We start from the raw sequence: 16406 nt of genomic DNA, 5'->3' as shown, positions 1-16406 counted from the left end.
AATTTACCAACACTTTTTGGACAGAATTGTATTTGAGACATGCATGAATATTTACTGTTTTGGATTTTTTTTTTTTTTTTTTTTTTGGTTTGGTTTGGTTTGGTATTTTTTCTTTCTTTTTTTTTTTTTTAGCAAAACCATGCGCAAGGGTAGTGTCTTCAGGAAACCTCAACAGTAGCTCTTTATAATGCTTTTCTGGATTGTAACAAGCTTAGAGTTTAACATCATGTACATTTATGCTGAATAACTTCCTTTGTGCCCTTGACCACATTGAATTTCCATCTGTCACTTTTACCAGTAATACAGCTTAGCTCTTCTTTACAGTTTATCTTCACCATCACTTCACTTTTAGTTAACTATGATCTTAAGATTTTTATCGTGTACTGTTTGTCATGGTCATTTATGATGATTTTAACAATATCAGCCTACATGTGAATATGAATATCTGGAAGGTTCACAGTTTGAGATGCATTTGTTTCCCCTAATTTTGTTTTCTTTTTATCTCTTCAACAACTTCTATATCCATGATTCAAAACGAAATGGATTTTGGTCCCATGATGACTGATTTTTTAAATTTTAGTTTAATTTTTTCCCCCCTGTCTTTGGGATAGAAGTTGTTTAAAAGTCTAGAAAACAAAATCTAAAAGAATTTATGCTCACTGGCTCTCTTTCTTTCACACATTTATTTGCCCCTTTGAAATGAGGCCAGTTTCATTTTGGATCCCACATCGCTCTACCCATTACAGACTGTTTTTAAGTATTAAGTGATAACTCCCCTTATCATAACCTCTTCTTAATGAGGTTAAATTAGAAATCCAGTATTTTGGTATAGTGGCCCTTTCTAGACACAACTATTTCTCACCCACCCACCCTAAGACACATCATTAAGACTTGTGCATGTTTGTACACGGTTTTTCAAACCTCTGTATCAATGTCTTTTGGTGGTGGTGATTCGGTTCTATCACCAACAGTTAAGTGACCCCAGAGCTGCATTCGCTGTAAACATGACTCAGGAGCTGCATGATTACAGTAACTCTAATGCTGTTGTTTAAGGTTATCTTCTAACTCTGAAATCAGGTGTGCAGAGAGGCCAAAGGTTACAAGCAAATGAGCTAAAGAGGAACAGATGCCAAACTCAGTCACGATTCAAATATACTGAGGACATTCTCTGTACTTAAAACTCTTTGACTTCTTCCAACCCTCTCCTTTTAAATGGCATTTACGGAGTGGACATTTCTCTAGCCCACCCCTCAGAAGAGGGTGAAGCAAAGCATCCATTCACCCTGCTGAATTCCCAGGGAGCATTGCAAAAACGAGGCTCCAGGCACAGAGACTGGAATTCAGGTGAGTGGATGAGGGTGTTTATTCTTTCTGGGTGGCCTGTGAACAGGGAGTGCGGGGAGGAAAGGAGCTGAGTTGGTGTGTGCTATCAACTTTTTCCGAGCTGGTGAAGGAGCTCCAAGGGAGGGACTACTGATCCTTGCTGCTTGGTGGATGAGTCATTGGCCTGAGGGCAGAGCCTGCTACAGGGAGGGGCCCGGTCTGGCCCACAAAGTTCCCCAGGAGCACCAATGGGCAGATAAATATTTTCCTGGCAGGTTACCCAGGCCTCTCAGAGCGCAATTATCTCTGAACAATGCAAATGGAAATTCAGAAGGAGAGTGGGAGCGAGTCACTTTATTGCACCGAGTAAGATGGAGGTTCTAAATCTGCTCACAGGCCAAGCAGCTCCTGAACACCAGGGAGAAAATTCATGACTCCTCTGGAAAGGGGGGCTGCGAGCGACAGACCCTGAGTTACTGTGGTAGTGGCCACAAATTCAGCAGGAGTCTTTCGCCATCAGAGAAGTAGACAGTCCCAGGAAAAAAAAAAAAAAAAAAGGAAAATGCAGAAGCCAGAGAAAGGAGGGACCCTTGGATGGGACTCATCCAGCTATTTCTAGAGGGTTTTCTTTTCTTTTTTAAAAAATTGTATTTAAATTCAATTGACATGCAATGTATTATTGTTTTCAGAGGTACAGGTCAGTGATTCATCAGTCTTACATAACACCCAGCCCTCATTCCATCACAGGCCCTCCATGATGCCCACCACCCAGTTACCCTGTCCCCCCACACCCCTTCCCTGCAGCGACCATCAGTTTGTTTCCTATGATTAAGAGTCTTTTATGGTTTGTCTCCCTCTCTGATTTCATCTTGGTTTATTTCTTCCTCTCTTCCCCTATGATCCTCTGTTTTGTTTCTTAAATTCCACACATGAGTGAGATCATACAATAATTGTCTTTCTCTGATTGACTTATTTCCATAATACCCACTACTCAGTCATCAAAAAAAATGCAGTCTTGCTATTTGCCATGACGTGGATGGAACTAGAGGATATTATTCTAGAGGGTTTTCTTACTGAGATTGAATTGTGGTGAGGATGAGAGAATCATCCACTGTTGGAGTCAAAAGAACCCTAAAGATCTTTGTGTCTAATGTAAAACTTGTCACAGTGGAGCCTGCAGAGGAGAGATTTATTTGCCTGCTGTCACACAGCCAGTTGGTTACCAACTACGGACTAGAACAGCCCATGTTCACCCCTAGGTTTTGAGCAAGTATCTGCTGAGCTTGTGCTCGTTACAAAAGGTTGAGGGTGACTTGCCATAAAATGCAAGGATTGAGTAAACAGGCTATGTGTGGGCAGATTATTTTGGGGACGGGGGGAGGAGGTGGTGGTCAGACTTGTGGAATTGTTAGTAGCCAGATTTGGTGATAGAACTGAGCTTGGCCAGGCAACAGACTAGAACATAGATAAGGTGTGGTTTTCATAACTGTTTATCACCCTAGCACGGCAGAGCCTTAAAGCACTCCAGGGTGTGTGTGTGTGTGTGTGTGTAAAGAGGCTGTTTACCTTTAGGGTAAGAGGTCACAAGAGGATCTTTACTATAGATGGAATACAGAGACACTGGGCTTTCTCCTAGAAATAAAATAAAACTAGCATTCACAAAAGGGAGGAAGAAAGGAGCTTTCCTGTTGAAAATTAAGAAAAATGAATGTCTAAGATATTTTTTAAAAACATTTGACAGTAGTCCTTTAAATTGGTGCTGGGGACCGGGTAGGAAAATGTCCCTGATTTCACCAGTTCAAATAATCAGGAGTTAAAGGAAGTAACAGAAAAGTCAAATCAAAATGAATAACGAGCAAGAAGGTGAAATAAACAAGTGGACGAATCCGAATGCCTGGAAACATCAGATGCTCATTATCACTGAAAGTTCTAGGCGGGTGCCTAAAAACACTGCACCCCTGGCAGGCTACGAGAATATGGACTGGGGCATGGGTGCCCAGCTGGAGAGGGGGATGCCGCGGGGAGGATCCGATGAAAGGGATGACATTAGCTACAGTTGGGTGAAAGTACACCAGAAAGGACCATGGGACCTCTGTGGGTGGGAATTCCATTCTCAGATAATAAAACCGTGGCAGAGGAATGTACTTGAGGCAACTTGACCAGAATAATGAGACTTAGAGACAAATAAAATGTGAAAGCTATGAACGAAGACGCAGAGCCTACGATGCGGAGGGAGGAACCAGCTCCTCTGGCCTCTGCGTCTTGTCAGTCGCGCTCGCAGGATGCCTGGGCGCTACAACCCGGAGTCAACGTGACATTCTCTCCTCCCTGCCCACCTAGTCAAATTCCGTTAATGGATTCATAGCATCACTCACATGGACTGTTTCTCTCTTGTTCTCCTACCACTGTTTTAGTCTCAACACCCAATTCCTGACGCTGGAATGACTTTCCCACTGTCCACGCCTTCCACGCCCTCTGCCTCTCCCCCCTCCCCTCCTGGCGAGTCTCTATTTCAAATCCTGAGTCTTTATGGCATTTAAATGCAGATCTAAGATCTATGGAAGGATCAGATCTAGGATCTATGGAAGGATCTGATTCTAAACCTAATCTAGGTGGCACCCATTGTTTGGGGTGCTCTCTCCACCTTCTGACCTCCTTGATTGTCTCCCTCTAAAATGATCAAAATACATCTCTTCTTGAAGTTGCCCCCCCCCCCAGGCCACAGGTTTCCCTCCTGTCCAAAATGTGTTTGTTTTGCAAGTTTGGGCAAATATTTAAACTTCTCTAAGTCTCAGATTTTTCATCTGTGGAATGAGTACTATCTTCTAGCAGGATCATTGTGAAATGAAATTCCCTATTAGAGAGCTAGGTACACAGTAAGTGTACAGTTACCATCATCAACATTATTTTGTCTGAGGACCAATTTCTGGGCAAAGTAAAGTAAGCCCTTTCAGTTCCTCATGGGATCTCGTAAAGCGTACAAACGCACAAAGTTATCTATCATTAATAGCCTTTTACCTATAAAGGCTCTTTCAGTTTTTTTAAATGATATATTGGTGTTTGGGAAGCAAGACTCTCTTATCTGCATTTGGTGAAGTGGAAAATAAACACCTAAGAGTTCTCTCTAGACTTGGTTAAGGCATTCTTAGAAAATCATTCAAACCTCAGTGTCCTCCACTGTGAATTGAGATAATTATACTTATTGTGCACAGTTATTTGTCCAACCTCCTTTCTAGAAATACTGACCCATTGAGCTCTTGATCTTTGCCCATTCAACACCTCTTCCCGCTCTTTGCACCCCTACTCTTAGGCCATTCCTTATCTACCTCAAAGCCATCTTTTCTTCTGCCCCATTCTCCTGCCCTTTCTTGGTGTTTCCGTGAGTCCACCCTGAGACCACTTTTCTCCACGCTTCCTTCTGTGCAATTTTGTGTGGTGTCTTGACCTCAACTTGCATTTTTTATGCTGAGGAGGCCCTGTAGTTGCCACAGGCCCTTTAGTTCTTGTCTCTCATGGACAGACACTAGGTCCATATTTTTCTCCCTGGACACATCCACCCAGATAAACACAGGCACGTTAGCCTCTACATCCCCAAACAGCACAGTCTTCCCTATGCCTAACTTTGCTCCATGCCCATTATTCCTTTCTCAACTGACATTCCTTAGTTAAAAGGTCTTTGTCCTCTTCCTTTGTACTGTGATTCCTTTTAACGAATTATCGTATGGCACTGATTCCTGCTTTTAAAAATCTCTTGGATTGGGGTGCTTGGGTGGCTCAGGTGGTTGAGCGTCTGCCTTTGGCTCAGGTGGTGATCCTGGGGTCCTGGGATCAAGTTCCGCACTGGGCTCCGTGCTCAGTGGGAAGCCTGCTTCTCACTCTGCCACTCCCCCTGTTCGTGCTCTGTCAAATAAATAAATCTTTAAAAAAATCTCTAGGATCGGACCCTCTTCTATTTTTACACTATTGACTCTCATTGCTTCTCACTTGATGCATTCAGTAGCCTCGTCTGTTTTCCCTGCATCTCCCATCTGAGTCTCCTCATCTGGTCTTTCTAAAACACAAATCTGGGCAAGTCAGCCTGCTGAGTTACAACTGCTGGTGCCTCTAATGGAGCAAAGAATACAGCTCAAGGGTCTTAGCATTGCACTTGAGGCTTTTCCCACTCTTCCTCACCAGCCTCCTCCTCCACCACGGCCCCTCTGTTGGCCACTCCAACATGCACAGCCAGCTTCTCTGAATTCCCATTCTCAGTGGCCTTACACCCACTATACCTTCTTCCTGGCACCCCCTTCTTCTCTGCCTACCCAAATTCTACTCTTCCTTCCTTCCTAAGGCCCTGGACTCTGAAGCTTTCTCTGCCCCAGCAGACATGGGGACTTGCACCGTACTTGGTCCTCATGGGGGGCTGTGCACAGCCCTGGCCTCCTGAATTGTGATGGTGCTCCCCAATCAGAGTGTTTGTTTCTGAAAGCCAGAAAGACATTTCATGTATCTTTGTGTTCACCCAGTACTGTAGGTGCTTGTAAATCCCCACTGAATGATGGATTGGATGTCTCTGCCTTTATTTCTCAGGACTTTGTTATGAAATTCAAAGAAGAGGGTCTTTTTAAAAGAACAATATAAACTAAACACAAATGTAAGAACCCTAAATCTCCCAGACTGTCCCTCTGTACTAAAAGAACACCCCTTCCAGGTGAGTGAAGAAGTTTCATTTCCAGGTAATGAGAGCTATTCTTTTTTTTTTTTTTTTTTTTTAATGAGAGCTATTCTTAATTAAGACCATTGAACACTTGGAGTGGAATCACCAAAAACCAAATTGTCTCTTGTAGCCTATTTTTATGTGTTCTTTTTATGCAAATGATATTACAATATACAGTTAAAAATAAATTCTAATGGACGTTCTAAAAAATATACAAAGAATAGAAAAAAAATTAGCTAATAGGAACAGAAGCAAAATAGGACTCCCAAGAGATTTTAGAGTGTTTTTAGACACGTGTGGAGGCTGTATGGAGAGTTATAATGGTGGGCAGGAGGCGGTGCTAAGTGAACTCGGATCCTACCATGAACCCAGACTGCTCAGGAGTCTGAGTTACCAGAAAGCTGAGTAGAGACCTGGAGGCCTCCTGGACAGATTTTCAATTATAGCTTCCATGGACATAGATGTCCTTAGCAAAGCACTACAACTAGGGCTGCCAAGTTTGATAAATAAAAATACAGAACACCCAAATATTGCAGGAAGCATAATAACACCAAAAAATTATTTGTTATTTATCTGCAATTCAAATTTAACTGGACATCTAATATTTTATCTGGCAAACCAAGCTGCAACCCAAATGACATTAATGTCTTTGAACCTGATATTGGTGGCTCTAGGGTATTTTGGAGAAAGAATTAGCACAGGCTTTCTTTTTTTTTTTTTTTTTTTTTTTTTTTTAGCACAGGCTTTCGGACTATAAACAACCACAATAGTTTAAGGCCACGATGAAACTGGTGGTAGATTGCCATCTAGTGAAAATTTTGTGACAGTGAAGGCTTAAATTGGAGGGTTAGGTTTTTTTCCTGGAGTCTGCAAGGAAGGATTCTGCTCTGGCCCAGGGCAAAGCCCTGAGGTTGCATCGCTGAGGATGATGACGTCAAGAGGATGAGAGTGCCCTAGGGGAAGGGGAGGTAGGAGCAATGCTGAGATGTGGCTTGCCCCGTGATCTAAGATCAGGGCTCTCCAGCGTGCACCCTTTGCTCCTGGGCTCCGACCAAAACCAAAACAAAAGCTACAGCTAACTGTAAGAAGCACAGCATCTTTCCAGATGAGGATGGCTCAGACGGATGTGAACTATCAAAAATAAATCTCTATGGATGTAATCACAATTATAATGAACTAAAGAAGTCGTGCAAAAAGTAATGGGGTGGCTACAAGGTCAGATTTTAAAAGGACTGAAAAAGATGTAAATGTTCAAAGGCAGCACATTCTGGAATTCCAAGGATAATCTAAGTGTGAAGCCCAGAAGCAGCTCAGTGCTGCAAAACATGCTGAAGTCTACTGCTAACCATAACACTGGCAATCATAATAATAAAGCCGAACTGGGAATAGGAAGAGGACAAACATATTCCTTGAGGCAGATGTTATAATGTCAACACATAATACAGAGAAAACTTTACTGTATTACTTACTTTAGCTGCTCTTCTCCAGAAAGGATGGTAGTCTAGAAAGTAAAAAGCTTGGACCAAAAACATAAGATGATCTTCAAACCCAAACACAATCTTCTAGCCAAATTGAAATAATTCTATATTTCTTCCAGAATAGGACAGGAGAGGATCTCGAAGATTTAACAGAGGCAATTATCCTAATTTTTAAAGGCATGATTTGTAGGAACCAAAGAAGAATAAATGTGTAACTGTCATAAATTTCTAGAAGAAATTATCAAAAGATAAAAAATAATCATGAAAGACAATAGACGTCTCCTAAGAGAAGGCATGCCAGACTGTCCTCATTTACTATCTTGTTAGGTCTACAAGAATACTAAATCATTAGATTGCTATAAAGAGATGTGTTTAGATTTTAGTGAGCCATACAGCAAAGTGTTTCCCCAAAATGTTTTTTGCAGAATGCTAGAGATAACAAAGGATGGCCCTGGATGATAGTATAGTTGAGGATTTTTAGCCAGTTTGAATTTCAGCCCCAAAGATGTGTTCATTGAGGGAGTATTTTCAAGGAGGGATGTCAAAATTTCTGTAATTACTTATCTCGTGTACTAATGATGATTATAAAATGTAGAAAACGTACTGACCGAATTTGCAGAGAACAAAATTGCAAAAAATGGTAATGTTATAGGAGGACCCCAAACCATCTTGACAAACTCAATAACGGGCTAAAATTAACCAAATGAGACTGAACAATGTAAATTTTTGTATATTTAGGTTCAAAAATATCAAGTGTCCAAACATAAAATAAGAGAGAACGATCTTAAAACAATTTCTACTAAAATGACCCAGGGGTCCCAGCTGACAGTTTGGGACCAAGAATATGAAGTGGCTGGAAAAAAAAAAAAAATCCATTTCCTCTCCAGACAACATTAATAGAAAAGGTTTCCCTTTTTGATAAAGGGGACAGTCACAGTATACAATGCGGGTGGCCAGACTGCATTAAAGTCAGGTTCAGTCCTGGCACCCCTCCTAAAAGGAACGACTGTAAACTCATCTTCATTTGAAAAGGGGCACACAGGGTGGTCAAGAGCCTGGAGAGCAAGCCACAGAGGCCAAGGCTTAGAGGAATGACACATGCTCCTCAGATTTTATGTTACTAGATTTATCCTTTATAGCACAGGGAAAGCAAAACTCAGATGAAACAACATTGACTTCTTCCTAGTAGAAGAAAGAACTTTATAATAATCAAAGCTTTCAAAAATTCTCTGGGCCCTGGTATAGGCATTAGCCACCTACCTCTGCAGCCCGCAACTGGAAAAGCAAGACTCGGTGATCCGCCATCTGAGGTGGTTTAGAGGAGACTGGCCTTAGAGGTTGGACTTCTCAGCTAATCAGTTTTCTTCTACTTCTAGGATTCTACGCTCCTAATAACTTTTCACCATTTTCTCTGTTTGGTCTATCGTTATTTCTGAATTCTCAACCCATTTTATTTTTAGTAGGCCATTAGGTCTAGTGTAACGTTTTTCAGCTAAGTGTTGCACACAGGCGTTGACCTTAGAGTCTATCTCCCTCCAGTTCTTGGCTTTCCATGTCTACATTGTTCCATTTGCTCCATTCCACCCCTCCCACACCCCCACACCTCCATCCCACCCCCCTCCCCAGCCCACCCTGCTGCCCCTACCAATCTGAGTAGCAGGAGCCTGAACCAGTTAAGAAGGGGGGGGGGGGGTTTGACAGAACATCCTAGTGGCTGTTGGAAAGAGCAGAACTACCAGTAGCACGTGATGGAACGGTGAGAGCCTTCCATCTTTCCCCCTTCTGTCTGCTTTTAGGCTGCTCATGATGCCACAGGCCTCATGGGACAGAGTGTGAAGAGACATTTGTAAAATACATACTTTAAAAGACCCAGATATGTATCATAACCCAAGTCCTTTCATATTTCAATGTATACAATCTAATTCCTAAATTAAGGTTGTTGATGCCTGGCTGTTAGGATCCTGGAGTGGCAGGAAGAGATGGTGGCTAAAGCCACAGAGCAGAGCTACTCAATACTGTTGGCCCAGAAAACCCTGCAGAGATGCATGCAAATGTGTTCTCGTGTAACCAGGAAGTTTCCTCTCCATTTCCAAATACTCTGCCTTTTGGGTTCTTAGGAGTCATGACTCTAGAACTATTATGATGAATATAAGTTAACAACTACTTAAAAAAAAAAACTTGTATTATAAGTGTATTTTCCAATAATCATAGCATTTGGAGGCCCGGAATGGTACCCCCACATACACTCACCAAATGCAGAAATGTAGTTTGATTCAGTGGCCCTCAAATCCTAGGTATTTTGGCACTGTTAGGGCCATCATATGTGGGGTGGCAAGATATTATATATATTATATGTATTATATATGTGTGTGTGTATATATGTATGTGTGTGTGCATCTACACACACACACACACACACACAGGAATGTTCTCTTCTTAGTGCTCCCACGTCTTATCCCTCCCCTCCCTCCCCACAAAAGAGCTTTGGAAAAACAAGTTATGATTCACAAGGCTAAAGACTTGACCTAAAATATCCTTGTCTCTTGTAATCCTATCCCTACAGAGCCCAAATCCTAGAGAGATATGTCCAGGCTCAGATTTGCTCCGGGTTCAGTCCTGCCTGAGTTTGGGAACAGAACATGATTTAATGCCAGGACTGAAGACGAGGCCCAGGATGCCCGATTTCTGGTCGGGCCAGAGACATGGGCCCAGGGAGGATGCCAACGTGTTCGCGCCCAGTGGAGACCTCGCCTGGGACACGTAGGACTGCAGCCAACAGCCGGTCAGCAGAGTGGAAGGCAGTGAAGGAAATGCAGCTCTTAATTAGTGAGTGGGGAGACACAGAATTACTCAGAGAAACCCAAGAGTAAACTCGTTTAATGCTTACAACAGACACTGGCTCGTCTGGCAAGGAAAGGAGACCTAAGCTTGCACAGAGGTCAGAGGTCGCGGACCATCCTGTCTCGGGGCTGCAGAGGGTGGGGCCGACCCCGCAGCCTTCTCAGATCAGGTCCAGCAAGGTGAGCCCTCGGAGGGGGAAGCATCTCACTCCCCCCACTACCTCCCACCCCCCAGCCAACAGCTTCCACAGTCCCTCCTCACACCACTGTCTCCTCCAAGGCACCCAACCCTCTCCTCCTCGGCCCCCCAACTAGTGGCCACGGCTGTCCTGGTCTTCCTCTCGGACTTCCTGGGGTGCCAAGGGCTCCCCTGCAGAGGTGGCAGGCTGCTCCTCTTGGGCTTTGCCCAGGAAGGGCCCTGGCCCCGATCGGGCCCCTCCGGCCAGCTGGGGGACGCCCGCAGAGGGCTGCCTGCTGCTCGCCGCCGGGGCGCAGGGGCCTGGGAACAGATCGGGCAAGTAGCCCTCACCTCCAGGGGGGGCGCCCAGGGCCTGCGGACAGAAGGGACCGGGGAAAGGCAGTTCTGGCAAGCAAGGGTCATTCCAGGGGACTGCACCTGCGGGGTGAACGGTACAGGGGGGTCAGACAGGATCAAGGGCATTCACCGCAGCTGAGCAGATCCGGCGACACCCCCCCATCCTCCCCCAGAAACACAGCTGAGGCTCCCAGGGCCAGTGGGGGTGGAGTCCTAGCACCAGGAGCTCCCCTGGGGACCCGGCACGGCCCTGCCTCGGGGCTCCGTGGTCTGGTAACATCGAGGCGGGGGTGGACGGTGGGGCAGGCCGAGGCCCCCCACGCAGGCAGCAGGGAGACTGCAAACCGCCCACACGGCTTCCTCCCCTTCTACTGGGGTGCAGCCTTAGCACAAGGGGTGCACCCGGGTTCCAGAGGTCCAGTGGCTTGTCGGCCTGCTCAGGTCAGGGTCAGCCACCGTCTACTCGGTCCCCTCCTATTCTTCTCCCCTCCTATTGTTTCTAACCCCCTGCACCCCCCCCCCCCAATGGGATTGCTATTCCCATGTCAGAGTCCAGGAGACTGAGACTCCGCAAAGCTGGGGGTGGCTGAGCTGCACCCCCGACTTCAGCCTCCTGACTCCAGAGCGCCCATTCTGCCCCGCGCCCCCAGGGAGCCACAGCCAAGCAGGGGTGCGGGAGAGGGGCTCGCTGGCCGCCGGCCCTGCTTGGCCCACCCTTCCCACCCCCCTCGCGCCCTCCAGCGCCAACTCACCCACGTTCCCAGCAGGTGGCTGCAGCACCATCTGCCCCGACGGGGGCCCCGGGAAGTAGCCCTGAGATAGGCCCACGCCCGGGCCAAAGGGTGAGGTGAAGAGCGGGTCCTCGGGCAGTGGGGGCAGCAGGGGGTGGGGGGTGGGCAGCGGGAAGGGGTGCAGGAACGGGAACTGGGCTTGAGGCTGTTGGTAGAGCTGGCCCTGGGGCGCCTGGGAGAAGGGGAACGGCCCCGGCTGGGTGCCCGCTTGGTAGTCCTGGGGTTCCAGCTCTTCCAAGTATGAACAGGCAGGTGGTGGGGTGACGCTGTGGGGGCCAAAGGAGCATTTTGCGAGGCTCGGGGTGGCTTCCTCATCGTGGCTGCCCCGTAGGTCAGTCCCTCCCCATCTCCAGGACCCCAGACTTGCTGCTTCCTCTCCTTTTTCTTCTTTTTTTTTTTTTTTATTTTATTATTTTATTTTATTTTATTTTATTTTTTATTTTTATTTTTTCCTTTCTCTTCCTGTTCCTGGCTTCTCACCCTCTTTCCTGCCCTGTTGCGGTGATAGTCTAGATCTTTCCCACTTCAAATCCACTGGTGCTTTCAATCCTCGTCGCGATTAGGATTCCTTGCTTCTCTCAGCTAACTCCCCCTTGCCCCTGCCCCAGCTCCATCTATCTTTTCTCCTTCTATACCCCTCCCAAGGTCCCCCATTAGGCTCCGTACCTTGTCCCCCAGGACCCACAGGGGCCTTCTTTGTGGCTGTTGTCACTGCCAGGAGTATCCAGCAGCAGAGGCATCATTTGAGGGGTAGGGACAGGGCCCAGGGGAAAAGGAAGGTTGACTCTTCGAAGAGGTGGGGGGCTGAAGAGTGGCGGGGTCACTGCCACCCTTTGAGTATTCTCAGGCTGTTGGGGTGGGGCCAGAGTCTGGTCAGAGGTCAGCAGTAGGGGGGGCTCTAGGAAGCAAAGTCAAAGAGGGATTATATGGGTAAGGAAATGGGGAGGCAGATTGGGAGCTATGGATGATAGACGTGTGCCATGGCCAGGCCCCTTGAACAGATGCCCCACTGGGCCACTCCACATCTCCCCAGAAAGGACTCTTTCTTTGCTGTCTTTCCAGCTGCCATTTCCCCCACATAACCCTCAGAAGGTGGTCCTCTTACCCATGAGAGTATCCAGAGGGGGCTCCTGAGGAAAGGTACCAGGCTCTGGGTCCAGGGTCACAGAAGGTGGCAGCTCAGTTGCAGAGCTGGAGGCAGACAGAGTGAAGATTGTAGCCCTGGGGTCCCTGGATTGGCACCAGGGCTACAGTGTGGGCAAAGGGACTCCAGATTCCCGAACGCTGCCTTCCTGCAACACTCTGGCATCTCCTCGACCCCCTCCAACCAAAGTCTCTCTAAATATCAACCAACCACTCTAGCCCTCACGGCCAACTTTCCAACACGCTCTCCTTCTGGACCCCAGGAGGCCCCCCTTAGACCTCACTTCCGACCTATGGGTATGACGATCCAGGAAGAAGGAGGACACTTACCTGCTGGCAGTGGTGGGGACAGGGCCCGCAAGACTATCCTTGTTCTCCTTCCCGTTCAGCCTCTCCACTTTTCGCCACTTTGCCCGGCGGTTCTGGAACCACACCTGTAGGCGGGAGAGAGAGACCGTCGAAGAGTTTCCAGAACCACGCGAGAGACGAAGACTTGGGCTCTGATTGTCGCACGATGAGCTATAGGACTTGGGGAGGTCAGAAGCCTTTCTCTGTGGGAGTGGGTTCATGAAAGCTTCATCTAGGTGGCTCTGAGGGATTTTCCTCTTCGAATCAGAGGCTGTGGCAACGTGGAAGTAGGCAGGACGGCAGCCGGATCGAAGACCTGACCTCGCCCCTACAGGGAGACGCTGAGCACTTGCTGTGCTCCTCAAGAGCTCCAGTTGCTGGTTTCTCCTCCACCCTGAGATCTGTGGGGCCAACCCCCTTTACCATGATGCGTTGGGGGGTGACCCCCACCGTCTGGGCAATCTCCCGGCGCTTATCGCTGTCTGGGTAGTGGTCTTCTTGGAAGATCCTTTCTAGCTCCTCCAGCTGGTCTGGAAGAAGAAGAAACTTGCCTGAGGACAAACAGTGATGCAGCAGCAGAGGAGAAACCGACACCTTCCAGACGAGACCACTGTCCCCAACCCAAGGGTCTTCCCAAAGCCTTGCGACTAAGTTCCCCATTGGGCCGGGGCCTTCTCTCCCTCTCCTGGGCTTTGTGGCAGGGAACTGTGTGGTGTTGACTTTCCTGCTCCTTCTAACCTGGTCCCAATTTCACTTCCCGATGAGGCCACCCAGTGTTTGCTTTGAGGGTCAGGGGTTGTGACCCTGCCACCAGTCAAGAGAGGATTCAGAACAAGGGATGTACAGACGACCCACACTGCCGTCTCCCGGGGCTACTGTATTCTCTGCTGAGCCCGCCTTTCCCAGGGCTCACCTGGATTTTCCCTCACCTTCAGGGACCTACCTGAGCGGTATAGGGTCCGAGTCTTTTTCCGGACTGGGCACGTCACTTCTGGGGTCCTCTTCTGATCTGTGTTTTGGCTGTTCTGAGCCAACGTGCTGAGGAGGTTGGCCAGATGGCAGGGCCCCCGGCCTGACCCACAAGGCACTGGGTTGTGTGTGGCATGGGCTGAGTTAATGACATCGGCAGAGGATGAAGAGGCCAAACCCCCGGCACTGGACGGTCTCTGCTTACTGGAGGCTGGGGAGTAGGATCTCTTCCCGGGCTTTGCCTCCCTCCCTGGGAAGGAGCAGCCTTCCCCAGGAGGCTGGGGTCCAGGTGGGGCCGTAACCGTGTGTTTGTGGAGAGCCCCAGAGCCAGATGGCTGGCTCCCCCGCCCAGGATCTGCCCCAGCTGGTTCTCCAGGGGCCTCTGCCAGCGGCTTCTCCCCAGCAGCGTGGATGGGGGGCAGGTCCTCGCTTGGGGCATCCCGAGTGTGGGGGGCTGGGCCCTGCAGCGGTTCCTCCTCTGGCCCAGCAGCCAGGGGCTGGCCTCTACCTTCCTGGCCTGTGGAGAACAGCACCCAGTGACCTTCCAGCTCCAGGAAGAAGGAAGAACCTGGACTAAGAGGATGTGTGGCTTCCTGCTCCGCAGCCGGTTTCCTGCTGGGCCTCACACTTTCATTCCCCCACTGGTCAGAGGGCAGGGACCCTAGGCTCCCCGTTCTCACTTGGCTGTTGTAAAGATGAAACGAGACGATCCACTGATTTGAAAAATGCGAGCAAATATGTGCACCTAGGAGGGTGAGCCTGAGCTCACATACAGACGGGAGGAGAGCAATCCTAATCCGGGGGGTGGTCATTTTGGTTATTTCCTATGAGTTACTGGCCTTTTTTTCCCCCCCCAGACACCTGGAACGTGAGTCAAGGGATAAGCATCCTGTCTGCTCAAGCATTTCTAAGGGACAAACCGTAAATCTGGGAGTGCCCTGGGAGGAGAGAGATTGAGAGCCTGCAGCTTCTAAGACTGGCTTTTGTTCCTGCTGCCCGGACGGGCGTTATTGCTTAGAGTAGGGACAGGTCCTACTCTACCTACAAGTCCTACGAGACTCTGGTCTCCAGAAGCCCAGGCAAGGACAGCAAGGGAGCTAACGGGGACAACCATCCCCCCTTCTGCAGAACCCACTCTGCCCCTGCCAGCCCTGCTCAGCCCCCAATGTGCACCCTCCTCCCCCACCCCACAAAGGAGAACCTCATTCTGGCTTTGGGCGCAAGCCAACCCTCCCCTCACAGGTAGGGAAGAGTGGTCCAGCGGGCACCAAGAGCCTCTTTCACTCCTCCTCCAAGGCTGCCTGCCTTTAGGCTGGGACCGATTCATCAGGCACTAATCATGTCCCAGACTCTGTCCTAAGCGTCTTTCAAAGGTGCGCACCTAATCCCAGAGGGGAAGGCACTATTGAGAGCTCAGCCCCATAGATGAAACACGGATCCCACAGCTGAGTGATCTGCCCAAGATCCTATAGCTCGGGGCTCCTGATCATTAGGCAGTTCTCCTGTCCCCTCCGCCCCCAGAAACCGTCCCAGTTCAACACCCCCCTTACTCCTAACCCCAGGATCCGCAGCTCAGAGACGCTTTGTCATGTCCTCCAGGTTGTAAGATTTTGAAACGAGGCTCGCTCGTGGCTACGAGCCGCGGTTTTTTGTTTTGTTTTGAGCTGCTGTTATTTTGATGAAAACTGCGGGACATAGAGGCCTTCAGGAAGGACGCTCCAACAACCTGGCCCAGAAAGATGGGCCGCCTGGGGGTGAGGGGCTTTGGCAGGTTGGCTCCCAGGGTGTGCAGCAGGCCTGACTATTTTATTTCTACTTTTAAAAACTCTTTGTTTTCCTTAAATTCAATTGATTAACATATGGTGTGTTATTAGCGTCAGAGTAAGTCCAGGGACTGGTCAGCTGGATTGGGGGGTGTCTCTAGAGCGTTCCCGTGCGGCCAGCAGGAGGGGGCCCCGGCCGGTGAGGAGGGCCAGCAGGGCGGGCGGTGGCAGGAGGAAGGATGGTGGGGGGGCGGGGGGTCACCCCGGTTTCCAGCATCTTAGGACGGCTAACCTGGTGCGCAGTAGGTGCTCAGTGAACGCGACGTTATCCCAGTGCTACGTCGTGGTGCGCGAGGGGAGGGGGTCGGCACCCAGACGCAGGAGGGGACCTGGGGCTCGAGGCCCCGTGCGCAGGGAGACGGGGGCCTCGGGGATGGGGCGCGCAGAGGGGACCTCGGGGATGGGGTGCGCGGAGGGGACCTCGGGGATGGGGTGCGCGGGTGGCACCTCGGGGATG

The 16406-nt window shown here is 48.8% G+C and overlaps 1 protein-coding gene across 1 annotated transcript; it reads right to left on the bottom strand.

Annotated features, from left to right (window-relative positions):
* Positions 1-10651: 10651 nt before the first annotated feature.
* Positions 10652-14938, bottom strand: NOBOX (NOBOX oogenesis homeobox). Its single transcript, XM_072764943.1, has 7 exons — positions 14101-14938; positions 13581-13687; positions 13140-13243; positions 12772-12857; positions 12333-12564; positions 11628-11932; positions 10652-10956 (listed from the first exon to the last, which is right to left on the bottom strand). The coding sequence occupies exons 1-7, from the start codon at positions 14936-14938 to the stop codon at positions 10652-10654; spliced, it is 1977 nt and encodes a 658-aa protein (XP_072621044.1).
* Positions 14939-16406: the final 1468 nt, after the last annotated feature.

The sequence above is a fragment of the Vulpes vulpes genome, chromosome 7 (genome assembly GCF_048418805.1).
Source record: "Vulpes vulpes isolate BD-2025 chromosome 7, VulVul3, whole genome shotgun sequence".
Taxonomy (NCBI): domain Eukaryota; kingdom Metazoa; phylum Chordata; class Mammalia; order Carnivora; family Canidae; genus Vulpes; species Vulpes vulpes.
The sequence above is the reverse complement of the archived record's forward strand: the minus strand, read 5'-3'. Positions and strand labels throughout refer to the sequence as shown.